Source organism: Anabrus simplex, chromosome 1, assembly GCF_040414725.1.
Source record: "Anabrus simplex isolate iqAnaSimp1 chromosome 1, ASM4041472v1, whole genome shotgun sequence".
NCBI lineage: Eukaryota > Metazoa > Arthropoda > Insecta > Orthoptera > Tettigoniidae > Anabrus > Anabrus simplex.
In genome coordinates, this window is record NC_090265.1 from 176818529 (window position 1) to 176831820 (window position 13292).

Genomic DNA, 13292 nt, shown 5'->3' on the forward strand with positions numbered 1-13292 from the left:
GACTCATATTGGGTGTCAAAATCAGCGGCCTCATGTTTCCGACAAGTTGTTTCATCAGCTGAACGTCTCCCCTTTCGTAGTCATGACTTGACATATGGTTGTGGGTTAAATATATGCACAGGAGGTCCAATGCTGCTTATGAAAATAAGTCCGCTTGATCTTGCAACCAGCAGCCTATTTCTCTTTTCGGTGTGGATCTCATTCATGGTACTGAAAGCTCTTTCAGCTTCTGCTGAAGAGATGGAAATGGTCTGCACAGTCTCAATTAAAGGCATCAGCTCCATTGGAATTTCCTTGGTCTTGACATACTTTCTAAAAGCATTAATGTACCTCCCCTTGTCTGACATGTGGAAAAAGTCACAAAGGTTGCCAACACTCTCATCACCATAGCAGATATCAAAGTAGAAGTGGAGGGCCAATTATTTTTGTATAGTACCTTTGAATCACTGATAACTTTTGTCATTCTCTCATGTCTCTGCTGACTAGAGCTGGAACCAAGATGAGATGATGTGGACAATTTTCCATAAGCCTCTTATTTAATTTGTTCACAAGACTTCTGAAAAACTGCTTTCTGTCAATTTTTACAACTTTTTAGAATCACGTAATCCTATGTTTCTAAACTTTTTGTTTTCTTCTGCTTTAAGAAATGCTCTGTAGTATTCTCCAGAAGCTGAGTTACACATAGATTCAAACACTTTTATAGAGCGCTTGACTGCATTTTGAGCCTCTGTCAGACTTGTCTCTCTTTTCTGCAACTCTAATGACAAATCAGTTAACTCAACAAGAGCATCATACATAATTGCAATATTTTCTAGAAATTCTACACATGTTAACATATTTTCTAGACCTTGGAATTTTTCCCTTTCTTTGGAGTCTCTCTGGTGGTCATTTCTGAGTGATAGCTTAAGTCCTGCCCCTTTAGAAACTTCTAATCCTAATTCACTTTCCTCTTTACATATATTTCAGCCTAAATTTTTATTTTCTGCAAATAACCACTTGTTCCATCAGTCTGGAAAATCTTGTTTTCAGTAGCTGGGTCCTTGAATTTCACAGTCGATGGTAGAAGGTGTAGAACCATAACCTAGATTCTCCCTTGAATCTGCATCACACGTTTCAGCAACATTTAATCCAGGCTCTGTCTTTATACTCACGTCTTTAATGAAACTAATGTTCCCGGAACGCCATTTAGTTTCGTTTTCACTTGAGCCATCTCACACCTTTTTAGTATTCTTTGATTCTTCATCATCATCCCCAGCACATTTTTTTGAAGCCAGCCAGTTCAGTAAACTCATGGTCACACTCACAACTCACTTTCACAGCCACTGGAAAACTTGGAAGGTACTACGGGGCTACTGATGTTCATTAACTGCATCATTAACAGCATCAGATTCCATAATATTTGCTTCATAGCAACACACTGAGCAAAACATAAAATAAAACTTGGATTCACACAAACCTAACGAGTGGAAGAAAGTTGTGCTCACTTCCCACTCTCCAAATCCAATAGCAGTGTAGCCAACCTTAGAGAACCAGAAAACCGCCCAAGAGTGTAAAAGCCACCGTATCTTATGAACATAAAACCGTTAGGTTCGATATTAGTCCGCTAGAGTACACCCATGATGTTTCAGTGCTATGTACAGATTATAAGATTTTCTTACTGAATGTAAAAATGTTACATCATTCTAAAGCGGGAAAATATAACGGTGTTCCGGCCCGTTCCGGTCCAACTAAACCACTGCTTATAAGCTTCAACCTGGATGTGTCAATGAATAAACGCCAGGCACTAACCTTGCTATTAGTCCCTATGTTATGCTTAGCGTGAGAAGTAGTCCCTGCTGCCTCTTTCAGTACATTCTGAGCAGCCATCCTTCCAGGGGGGTTCCCACTACTGTCGATGGCAGTCCAAACAGTTGTTCCATACTTACCATATAACTGATCCCCTGGTGCAAACGAAGAAGACTTTACCAGTTCATGACATCTCACACCTCGTCCCCTTCCTCTTCGAACAGGCTGCCCGCTGCTAAGATTGCTAAGACTGCTGCAAGACTGATCACGGCTGGTTGTAGGAGTAACTGCGTCTATTGTAGGTATGAAGTCCACTGTATGCATATTTTCTTTAGCCAAATCACTATCTCTATCTGACATTTTACCACACTGTTGAGATATAAAATCCTCATCGTCACTCATTGTGGCTATATCTGATAATGTATCTTCGACACTGATTCGTCTTCTTCTAGCTTGTCAAGTTCTGCTAATAATTGAACACGAGTAAGTTTTCTCTGCCGAGCCATTATTACGCACTATACTATACAAGGGACAGGCACTAACTCGTCCACTCGCAACCACTGCTAGAGGCATATTATTTACTTATATCATGCGCCCCTCTAGTGCCACTTTTAAATATTTCACAGGAAGCAAGCAGTGAGCAGAATAGAGCTCTCCATATCAAGGAAGTGAAGCGGTCAAAATGACCGCTTATGGCATTCCTAGGTATAAAGGACAATATCGCTGTTAACTTATCATCCACAGATGTAATTTTTGGCGTGAATGTACATAACCCTAAAAGATTAAAAGTCACAAAAGCACAACCTCGTGCGTGAAAAAGTACGAGCGTGGAAACACCTCAAAACTGGCTAACGGTCAAAAAGACCGCTCTGGCCGTTCTAGTGTTAAGCTCCAATTAAGATGTTCTATCACACCGTGTGTGCATGAGAAGTAACATAGAGGACATAGACGAATCAGAGACGAATGTGGTAGAAGAACTAAATAGAAACTAATAAAGTAAAATAAAATGCAACGAAAGACACCAGGATAGAATAGAACAGAGCTGAAGAATGAAAAGAAAGTATGTGGAGAAAACCAGAAGATGAATAATGTGAGACAGTGTGGGAGGGGGGCATAACCAGTGTACACACATATGAAAGTATGACACTTAATACATAGCTTGGAATGAACCAACTGGTGATCACGAACGTGCGAATTCGGAAAACACGCAAATGAAATAACAATATACAAAGGACAGGTAAGAAAACTACCAACGTAAATTCTTAACGGCTGGCAACCACGTATTACTTAATTGATAGCCAGTGTCCCTGTTGAAGTTGTTAGGATTTTTACGTATTTCCACAGCTTCCCATATAATCCTAGACCTGTAGTGTTCAGGGCCGCTTCACACTAGGTGACTGGAAATGGCGATCAGCTGCCCGTGTTTGTGAAACATTTTTTTAAATGGAGCCCTTCACACTGGGCTACTCAGCAGCCGAGCTACAGAAAGAAGCCCGGCGACCGACCTTGCAGTAGCTCACTCCTGCTATCGATAGCTGAGGCAGATTCCACAACCCCGGCTGGTGATATCTGGTGAACCATTGTTTTGTACCGAGGTCTTCACACTAGGCTACTGTGTAGCCCAGCTACTCGTCCTCTTTGTGTTCCATTCAGAACACCCTTCAGTGTCATTGAGCATTTCAAGTTCTATCTCGTTACGTATTCCATTTCAGAATATTATAAACTCTACTAAATAAATACGGCGTAGAGCTAACCACTCTACCCCATCAGTGCCGAGGTTAACAATGGTGGAAGCCTTTACCTTCCACTCCTCCAATGGCCTTCATGGCCTGTACGGAGGTGACTTTGCTTACTAAATAAATATATTACATTTAGTATGAATGATTTAATTATACAAACTGTGCAGTGTCCATCTGGAACTTAAACTGTGACGAGTAGGCTATAGTAATAAAGCTGAGAACAGAAATGATTAGTATGAAGTAAATTAATGACACAGGTTTTCAGTGACTTTAAAGAAAGAACATCCCAAGAAAGAAATGAGCTTGGTAATTATATTACTAATGTAAGCGATATCACTTTTGATAATTGTTCAATATAACTGAGATTTTGCTGTCCGATTCGTTTCGCTGTATGCTCAGCACAGCGTCCTTACGTCCAGAGGGTCCTGGGTTCAATTCCCGAACGAGTCTGGGATTTCTTTTTTTTACAATTTGCTTTAGGTAGCACCGACACAAATACGTCTTATGGTGACGAGGGTGTAGGAAAGGGATAAAAGCGGGAGGGAAGCGACTGTGTCCTTAATTAATGTACAGCCCCAGCATTTGCCTGGTGTGAAAATGGGAAACCATGGAAAACTATCTTCAGGACTGCCGACAGTGGAGTTTGAAATCACTGTCTTCTGAACGCAAGATGATAGCTACGTGGCCCAAACAGCGCGGCCGTTTGCTCGGTCGGGGATTTTAATCTTGTATGATTAATGCCACTGCCTCAGGCACTGGGTGCTTTTGTTTGTCTATACACACAACACACCACACTATCAACCATATCAGATACATGCAATAGTGAAAACATCACTCCGTAAAACTGATACAGATTCACATAAGGCACCGGCCTCAACTGATTGGGAAAAGGTCAGGCAGAATAAGAAGATATGGAGATTTTGCCCAATTAAGTTGTGGAGAGAACCATATTTAAGGCACCTTGTTGCGGGCGTTCTTGACTTTTACTTTAAAAAAGAGGGATGAAGGGAATCAGCCAATAATTTTCAAAATGCAGCTGTGTGTACGAACAACTCTACAGTACCATCTTCTCAGTAGTCTACAGAGAAAAATGATATACCAGTAACTAAAAGGTTTGGTACCATCACCACATAAATCATTAGATAGTTTATAGAAAAGTCCTTTATAGGCTGTGAATGAAACCTAAGAAACTTTCATTCTTTCTTTTCGACAATAAGGAAAGCAGCTAGAGACACTCCACTGCCTGAGAAATCATGATGAAAACTGACACTAGGCTGGGGAAGGCGGTTAAGTAGCGCGGCCAGCTACTGCGCGGCAACACAGAATTCCCGAGCTACTCTGTAAGCGATTCTGGTCGCCAATTCCAGTCATCTAGTGCAAAGTGGCCCTTAGTGCGGGTAAGAATTCAAACATCTTGAAACATGACATCACGACCTGACAATAGGGCATGCTCAGCTATTGTTGACTTGCCTGGCTGGTTGAGATGGATATTTCTTTGGTGTTCCTCGATGCAAGTCCCAATGGACCGGCATGTTTGGCCACTGTATACCTTGCTGCAAGTACAGGGAATTTTGTACACCCCACAGTGTAATAGAGGGGACAATTTATCCTTGCTTTTACCTAAACAGTGACCAATTTCATTGACGGTGTCAAACACTGTTGTACTTGCGGAGAACCTTGGCAATTTGGTCTGTGGTCTTGTAAATGTAAGGCAGGTAGGTAGTTCCCTTCACTTCTTTCCGTGAGCTTTGCTTAGTTGTTCCTCCTTTAACCTCACTAATCCTCACACATGTTGACTATGTTAGCCCAGTAACTGTACTGAGCTTTCCAACACAAGGTCCCATACTTAAGCTCTAACCTTTGCCTTGAACCTCAAGCATGATGTCAAAATGTAAACCTTTATTAACCTCCATTTAAATAACAAATCATCATGATTTTTTTTTTTTTTTTTTTTTACATGTTACTTTACGTCTCACTGTTACAGATAGGTCTTATGGTGACAATGGGACAGGAAAGGGCTAGGAGTGGGAAGGAAGCAGCCATGGCCTTAATTGAGGCACAGCCCCAGCATTTGCCTGGTGTGAAAATGTGAAACCATGGAAAACCATCTTCAGGGCTGCCGAGAGTGGGGTTCGAACCGACTATCTCCCGAATACTGGATACTGGCCGCACTTAAGCGACTGCAGCTATCGAGCTCGATTCATCATGAATTAGTACCAATAAGCCAGGTAGGATGATTTAGAATGATGTGCCTCCATTTGTTACGTCTTGGTATGCTTCTTCTCTCTCTAGGCTATCCCATGTTTCTTCTCTGTTCTCTAGGTCTTCTCTTATCTGGTCTAACCACCTTTTTCCAGAGCATCCAATTGGTCTTTGTCTCGTAGCGATCTTCTCAAAATACTTGCTTGGAGTTCGAGTCACCGGCATCCACGTAACGTGTCCTAGTCACTTCAACCTTGCAACACTCAGCCTTCCTTATTGGGAGTGCCATGTGCGACACCTATCCGTTGACCCACACTAACCTTCATTAAAAAAACTTCAACTTCGTTGGATAATGACGTCAACCCAATAACCTCAACTGGCCTGTAACCTTGGCAGATTGGCCTTTGGCAATTGACGTTAGATCCCAACCTCTGACTATTAACATTTGAGCTTTGATTTTTGACCTATACAGATTTTTGCACACCAACCCCCTCATCTAACAGTTACCTAGAACATACATAGCCTACCTACTGACAGACTATAGTCTTTAACAGATAATCAAAATTTAGCTTACCACATTATCCACAATATGATGAATGCATTCAATACCACAAATTCTGTTCTCAGGCACGTAATCATCTAAAATAATTAAAGCTGTTGGTAAGATGATATTCAGGTGGTCACTCAGATGTGGACTCTGAAAAAAATAACAAATGAATTTCAATCAGCATCTTATTAAGTATAACAACTTCCCCAATTTATTTTTAAATAACAGATCTTAAAGAAAGCAAAGAAAAAGTTATGCTATAAGAAAAGAGATTTGCTATGCACAAAAGACTAGCAAAAAATCATATTTAACAATAAATGTTCAAGATTACTGAAAGAAATAAATAAAAGTACATAATTCATATGTTGCACGCCTAGTGGCCATGATCTTTAAGGCACCAGGTCCATATGGCCTGACACCGTGGTTAACAGGTTCAAGTCCCATTGGTTGAAAAAATTTCACCATCAGAATGTTAGCCAGCACAGTAGGCAAGGTGGTGGTATACAATTCCTAATTACTAGATTGCATTCCAAAAACCTGGATTCAACTCCAAACCTCTCTGCAGTGTTTGTATGGTGTAAGGGCATGATGCTGTTGGTGGACATTCATCCATTGGATGGGGACATTAAGCCTTGAGCAGACCCCTTCGGTGCTACCGTATTCAACAGGACTAGGCTATGTGCCAGGGTCAGGTTTCACGCTCTCCCTTCCTACTATTTTACATCACGTCATTCATTTCATCTCACTAACTCCTCTGATGAGATTGCCAGTTCAAAAACTCGCTAGAGAGATTCATCTCACTTCATACCCAACATTGTAGAGAAATGGAATAATGGTTGGACACACGCATGTTATGGCAACCTCAACTACTGTAGGCTAATACATACATGGTGACATTCACAAATCCATTTACAAATGAAAACCAGTTCACATTCTAATTTTTCATCACATTTTGTATTAGCCTTCTCACCTATTCTGGACCAACCACCAATTAAGAGTCTTATCCAGGAAGAAGGAAACTTCATTCTAGAGTCTTTTTCCTGCTACTTCTAATAAAATACAGATACAGTACTTTAATTTAATCTTAAACATAACCATGTTTTTATGTAGACCTTGTCCACGATTGTGAATTAACTATTTATGAAATAATAACTGTCACCATACACAAGCTTCATTAAATTATTTACTCCACTACATGTTTCAGAGACTTTGCTCCATTTCTAGAACGTAATCATCATTTTCATTTCCCCTTGTCCAGCTCCTGCCAGGTCGGGGTTGAGACGCTCCTGCTTCTCTGTCTGTATTTATTTTCAGTTTCACACATGTTTCATTAATGTTACAAAATCTTTGCTTTCTTTCTGTACTGGTAATCTTCCACTTGATAGTTTATCGTACTGTCACAAAATGGCAATAGTGTCCCCTCTCGTACCTTTGACTTTTCTACCTTCTTGATTTTAAGTCTATTAATTATATTTTTTCTTTGAACTTTGGAGAAAGGCAAAATGGAGTCCAGAATCACAATGCTGGCCTTCTTACTATATTATAATATTTTTAATAGATTCAAATGATGATACGCTGGAGATTCGCGCAGAATCTATAATTTCTTATTTTTACTTAACTTGGTAAGTTTGTGACTATGCCCACTTTATCTTGATTAATTTCTGTGGCTTTTTTACCCTGCTTTATTGGTCGCAGTTTTGTTACTGTTCGGCCGAACATTAAGCCTTGATGGTATTGCCATATTATTTCACCCTCTGCTTGGGTTTCGCCTATTTTCGACGTCTAGCCACATTATGTGGGTGTTTCTTACCTTATTTGTATTACTTCAATGTTGTGGCACGATACAGGCTATTCCAATATTGTTGGTGTGATTGACATTTTTGTTTATACGTGCCTGGTATTTTGGATATCTTGTCGGGGATTTCATTGATGTCTTATGCTTGGCCCGTTTTAAGGTCTCTAAGTCTGCTCTGTAAATGCTTATGTGGCATTTATCATCAAAGCTGTTTTCTTGAGACGTTGTGGTGGTTATGTAGTCCGGTTTTGTACATATCTAGTCTGGTAATTAGGGCCTATCTAAGGTATTAACTCAGTACTATCATGTTGAGTGACTTTGCATTTCAGTGCATTTCTACATGGCACTTTGGATCTGTAAGATGCCCTATTCTGTATGTTTGTCGTGCGGCTGAGTGGAATAGATCATATTTAGTTACACAATGAAAGAGAAAGATTTATTTCACTTATAGTTTTTATTTTACTCTCGATTAATGTTTTATTTTGCTGACTCATCTTACATCCCATTATTGTGTGACCTAGCGGTAACCTCATCCTTTCTTATGGGTCCTGTTAGAGACAGCCATTTTATTTTCTGCGCGAATCCTTTAATTTGACACCCGTACACATGTGACGCATTTTTGGCCTATTTTATTTTCTTTTTTGCCCTAAGTCATTATTGAGGAGCCTTTTCCTCTGGGGTCTGTACCTTCTCTGTGGTGCGTTATACATTAATATGAAACAAGTTGTTAATATCGGAAATATTTCTTCTCCGAGATAAACGTGATATTATGCGAAGAGTTTTTCTGCTGATGAAAGAATGAGTGGGGGCCCTAGCCCATCTCTGGTACTGAAGAAATGTACACAAATTGTATTATCTTATGAAGGTCGCTGACAATCTTCACAAGCAAGCACTTGTAAGTAGGTACCAACTAAAAGAATGTATGATCTGTGTTTTATTTTCTTGCTATGAATTTATTTATCTTCCATTTGAACCTTTTTAATAAATGTATGTTTAAGTACAGCCATAGTAAGGTTGGTTTAGTTGGATAAATAGGACAAAAGAAGCCCAACTTCAAACAGTTTCTTGTTTGCTCCGATTGATGATTTTCGGACCTGATTACTTTTCCACCACATTTCCCCTCTAGTATTAGACTCTTGCCCTCTTTCCTTCTATTTTAGCCTTGAACACTTGTTTTCGTATCCTTTCCTCCTCCATCCTCATCCAAACCACCTCGATTTATTCTTCTCCATCCTATCACTCAGTTTCTCTACCCCTATCTTTTTCCTGGCCTCAACATTTCTTACTCTGTCTCTCCTTGTCCTCCCTACTGTACTCCTCACGAACTACATCTCACTGGCCAAGTCTCTGATACATATGTTAATATAGGGGTAGAGTACATCTTGTTCATTATCTCTCTACATTTCATAGGAATGTCTCTGTTCCACACCAGGTTCCTTACATTCTGGTAGAACGTATTTCCCGCTTGTACCCTTCACCTGATCTCCATATCCATACTTGCATCTTGCATTATTTCACTTCCAATATATTTGAAGCATTCAACATCCTCAAAGTTTTGTCTCCTGACACTAATGATTCGCTTCCATCTCTTTCTCCTCTTGTTATCACCACTGTTTTGCTCTTCTCCACACTGATTTTCATACCATATTTCTCAATACTGTCATTTAAAGCCTCTAGTTAGCTTTGCACTTCTGTACTGTTGACTCCTCAGATCACTATGTCATCTGCAAACAACATTTTTATATCCCCTCCATATCTTGAGTTTGTTTCCTTTAAAATTTCATTCATAACCATTATAAACATAAGTAAAGACAATAAAGTTTCCTGTCTTAGTCCAGTTCTGTTCTCCGCACTGGAGTCTGGACACAACTAGAACAATTCGTATACATTGCTTTCATTAGTTCCCTTGATTGCCTGCCACATCCTTTTCTTCCCAAGGTTTCCCACACCTTTTCTCTATTAACACTATAATATGCCTTCTCTAGATCAAGAAATTCTATCACCAAACCTCAAGAAGATGTCAACTTTCTTTAAGACCTGAAGATTGATCCCCAGCACAACAAAAACTGAAGTCTCTTGTTTCCATCTAGCAAATCGTGCTGCAAACTACAAACCAACAGACGAAAGCTGAGGTACAATCCTTTCCCAAAATATCTTGGAGTCACTTTACACAGAACCCTGAGCTACAAAGAGCACATCACTAAGCTTTCTCATAAAGTTGCCGCAAGAAACAACATACTGCATAAGCTCTCTGGTACCTCCTGGGGAGCCTCTGCTGATCGTCTACGTTTAACTGGCATCAGCCTTGTCTACTCGGCTGCTGAGTACTGTGCTCCTGTCTGGTTGGAAAGTGTACATATGAAGAAAGTAGACACAAAATTGAACGATACAATGCGTTGCATTACTGGTACCATCAAATCAACTCCATGTCACTGGTTACCTGTGCTGAGTCATATCCCTCCACCTCACTTAAGGTGGAAGCAAGCTCTACTAAGGGAAGCTAAGAAAATCTTTGCATCACCTTCTTTGCCACTGCACCAAGAATTCTGCCATCCGTCACAGCGGCGACTGCAATCAAGAAGACCTGTAAGTGTCACTGCAGGGCAACTCATTGTGGATGGATTTGACCTAAATGAAAGCTGGAAGCATGAGTGGTCAACAAAAACATAGGGAACAAGTGCCCACCATCTTAATCCCACAAAGAAGCCAAATGGTTCTGACCTACCAAGGAACCTCTGGTGCCGTATCAACAGGTTAAGGACTGGACATGGTTGTTGCAATTATTTCAGGCACAAGTGGGCTTGGATCAGTTCACCAATGTGAGATTGTAACCTGGAAGCATAGGCGATTGAGCACCTGGTCAAATGCTGTCCTCTTCATTTGTACCCTGGCATTCCTGATAATTTGTTCGCTCTCACACCCTGTTTATCTGAATGGCTGAGAAGGATGGACTTTAAAGTTTGATTTTGCCTTGTATATACAGTGTATATAATCACCATACGATTAAATAAATAACCAGATCTTTTCCATATTCCCACTGTTTTTCCATCAGTAATCTCATGGTAAATATAAGGTCTATCTTTAACCTGCCCTATCGAAATCCATACTGCTTGTCTTCTAACTTTCTTTCCACACTTCCTCCCGCCCTCCTTTCTATTATTCTCTCCAATATTTTGGCTACTTGTAACAACAGTGTAATTCCTCGATAATTGTCACACACCTTCTTGACACCTTTCTTAAATACTGGTATTATTACACCTTTACACCCAGCATCACCCAGCATCAGGTACTTGCCTTTTCCTCCATATACACCTCAGCAGCCTATATAATCAACCGGTCCTGCTGCCCTTTATCATTTCCACACATATTTCATCCATTCCTGCTGCTTTTCCTGTTTTTATTTGTTTAACAGCCATTTCCACCTCTGTCATTGAAATATCACTCTTAATTTCTGGATCATCCTGCTTTACCACTACACACTCTTCTGCATCATTTCTTACATTCAGAGTTTATTGAAATAATCTTTCCACCTATTTCTAATCTCCTCTGGGTCTATTATATCATTTCCCCTCACTTCCTTCACTTATTTTGTGCAGATTTTCTGAAATGTGTAGTGGAATACATAATTTAATAAAACTTGTGACTGAAAACAATTATTATTTCATAAAGAAATTGAGTTTAAATTACAGTATACCTTGGTCTCAAAAAGAGAATTTTAGTGTCTATGTCTACATCAATGATTTTCCATGTGCCCTAGTCCTGGACTGCCTGACATATACAGTAACTAACCACAGCCTAAGCGACCAACAAGCGCGGACGTGTTGAGTGGAAGGTCCCAGTAGAGTGAGAGGGGAGCGCAGGAGTGGAGTGCAGGAAAGAAGTGAAGAGTTTACAGATAATGACTGGTGTGGAGCAATACAGGGCAATCATAGGAAGATGGCAGGAAAGAAAGAAAAAAGAAGATGTGAAACCAGGAGGGTGTAGAATGCAAATGGGAATGAAGGGAGAGATAATCCTGACAGCGGCGGTGATTATAGTAATGCTATGGATTGGGGGAGTTGAATTGAACCCAGGTCCGACTTCCAGTGGAAGCATGAGTTGGGAAGATGTGGAAGTAATCAGAAGGGTAGTAAAAGAGGTAGCTGAAGAAGTCTGCCTTCGAGCAACTCAAAAATATGATTCAAGAGCAAACGAGGGAGTTCGACAAAATGAAGAAATGGTTCCGAGAAAGGGCAGCGACACAACATCCCAAGTGAGGAACAATGCCGAAGAAGTTGCAACATTAAGGGAGAAAATAGGACGATTAGAAGAGGAGGCGCTGAAACTTAAAGCAGAAGTGGAAGCCAGTATTAAGAATCGCAGAAAGAAATGTCTATTTATATATGGTGTACATGAGGAGAAGAGAGAGGACAAAGTGCTCACAATTTACGAACTGGTGGACTTAATTCAGGGGAAAATGAAAATCAATTTTAGCAAAGTTTACATAGCCAATGTGCAGAGAATAGGGGAAGTTAAAGGTAACAGGCCTATTAAAGTTCAACTATTATCCACTTTGATGGCCGATATTGTGACTGGAAATGCGGGTAACATCCAGAGGGAGAAAATATGGATTAAGATGGACGTGGGAAGTAAAGAGATCAGGAATACAAAAATTCTCAAGAAATATATGGTACAAGCTAGACACCAAGGTTTGAGAGCATTTATCAGGGGACAGGAACTAGTAGTGACAAATGGCAGCTGGAGTAGAACTTGGCCTGTGACTAAACTGATGGACCTAGAAGAAAAGATGAAACAAGAGTAAGTAACAGAGAGGAGTATAGTGATTAGTGGGGAAGATAAACAAGTTATAGACAGTAATGTTGGACAAGACGGGGAAAGTGGTAAGCAAAATATCAAAAGAAACAGTAAGCCAAGTGAAGAAAGGCAGGGAGAGGTGCTAAGTGTGATCATAAACAGTGATAAGGAAGAAGTAGTGGATAATGGGGCAAGAATAGGAAAGTCTAGGGATACAGCTATAGACACAGCCAGAGACAAGGGAAGTCAGAGAAGTGGGTGCAGTGAAGAAACGGAGGCACAGAGGAAAAAGGAATGGACAGAGGCAACCGTGAAGAGAATAGAGCTGTATATGAACGGAGGGAGGAACAGAAGCTTAAGGGTCATGTGGGGAATAAGAAGAAATTATGAGAGTATTGTAACAAGAAGCAAAAACGCTAATAAAGTTAGA

At 40.3% G+C, this 13292-nt stretch overlaps 1 protein-coding gene across 1 annotated transcript in view; it reads right to left on the reverse strand.

The window, feature by feature from the left end:
- Positions 1 to 13292, reverse strand: part of LOC136863601 (TELO2-interacting protein 2) — a 100837-nt gene that overhangs the window by 32882 nt on the left and 54663 nt on the right. The window contains exon 3 of the mRNA XM_068225765.1: positions 6301 to 6423. Coding sequence (XP_068081866.1) covers positions 6301 to 6423 — 123 coding nt within the window. The remainder of the gene's footprint in view (positions 1 to 6300; positions 6424 to 13292) is intronic.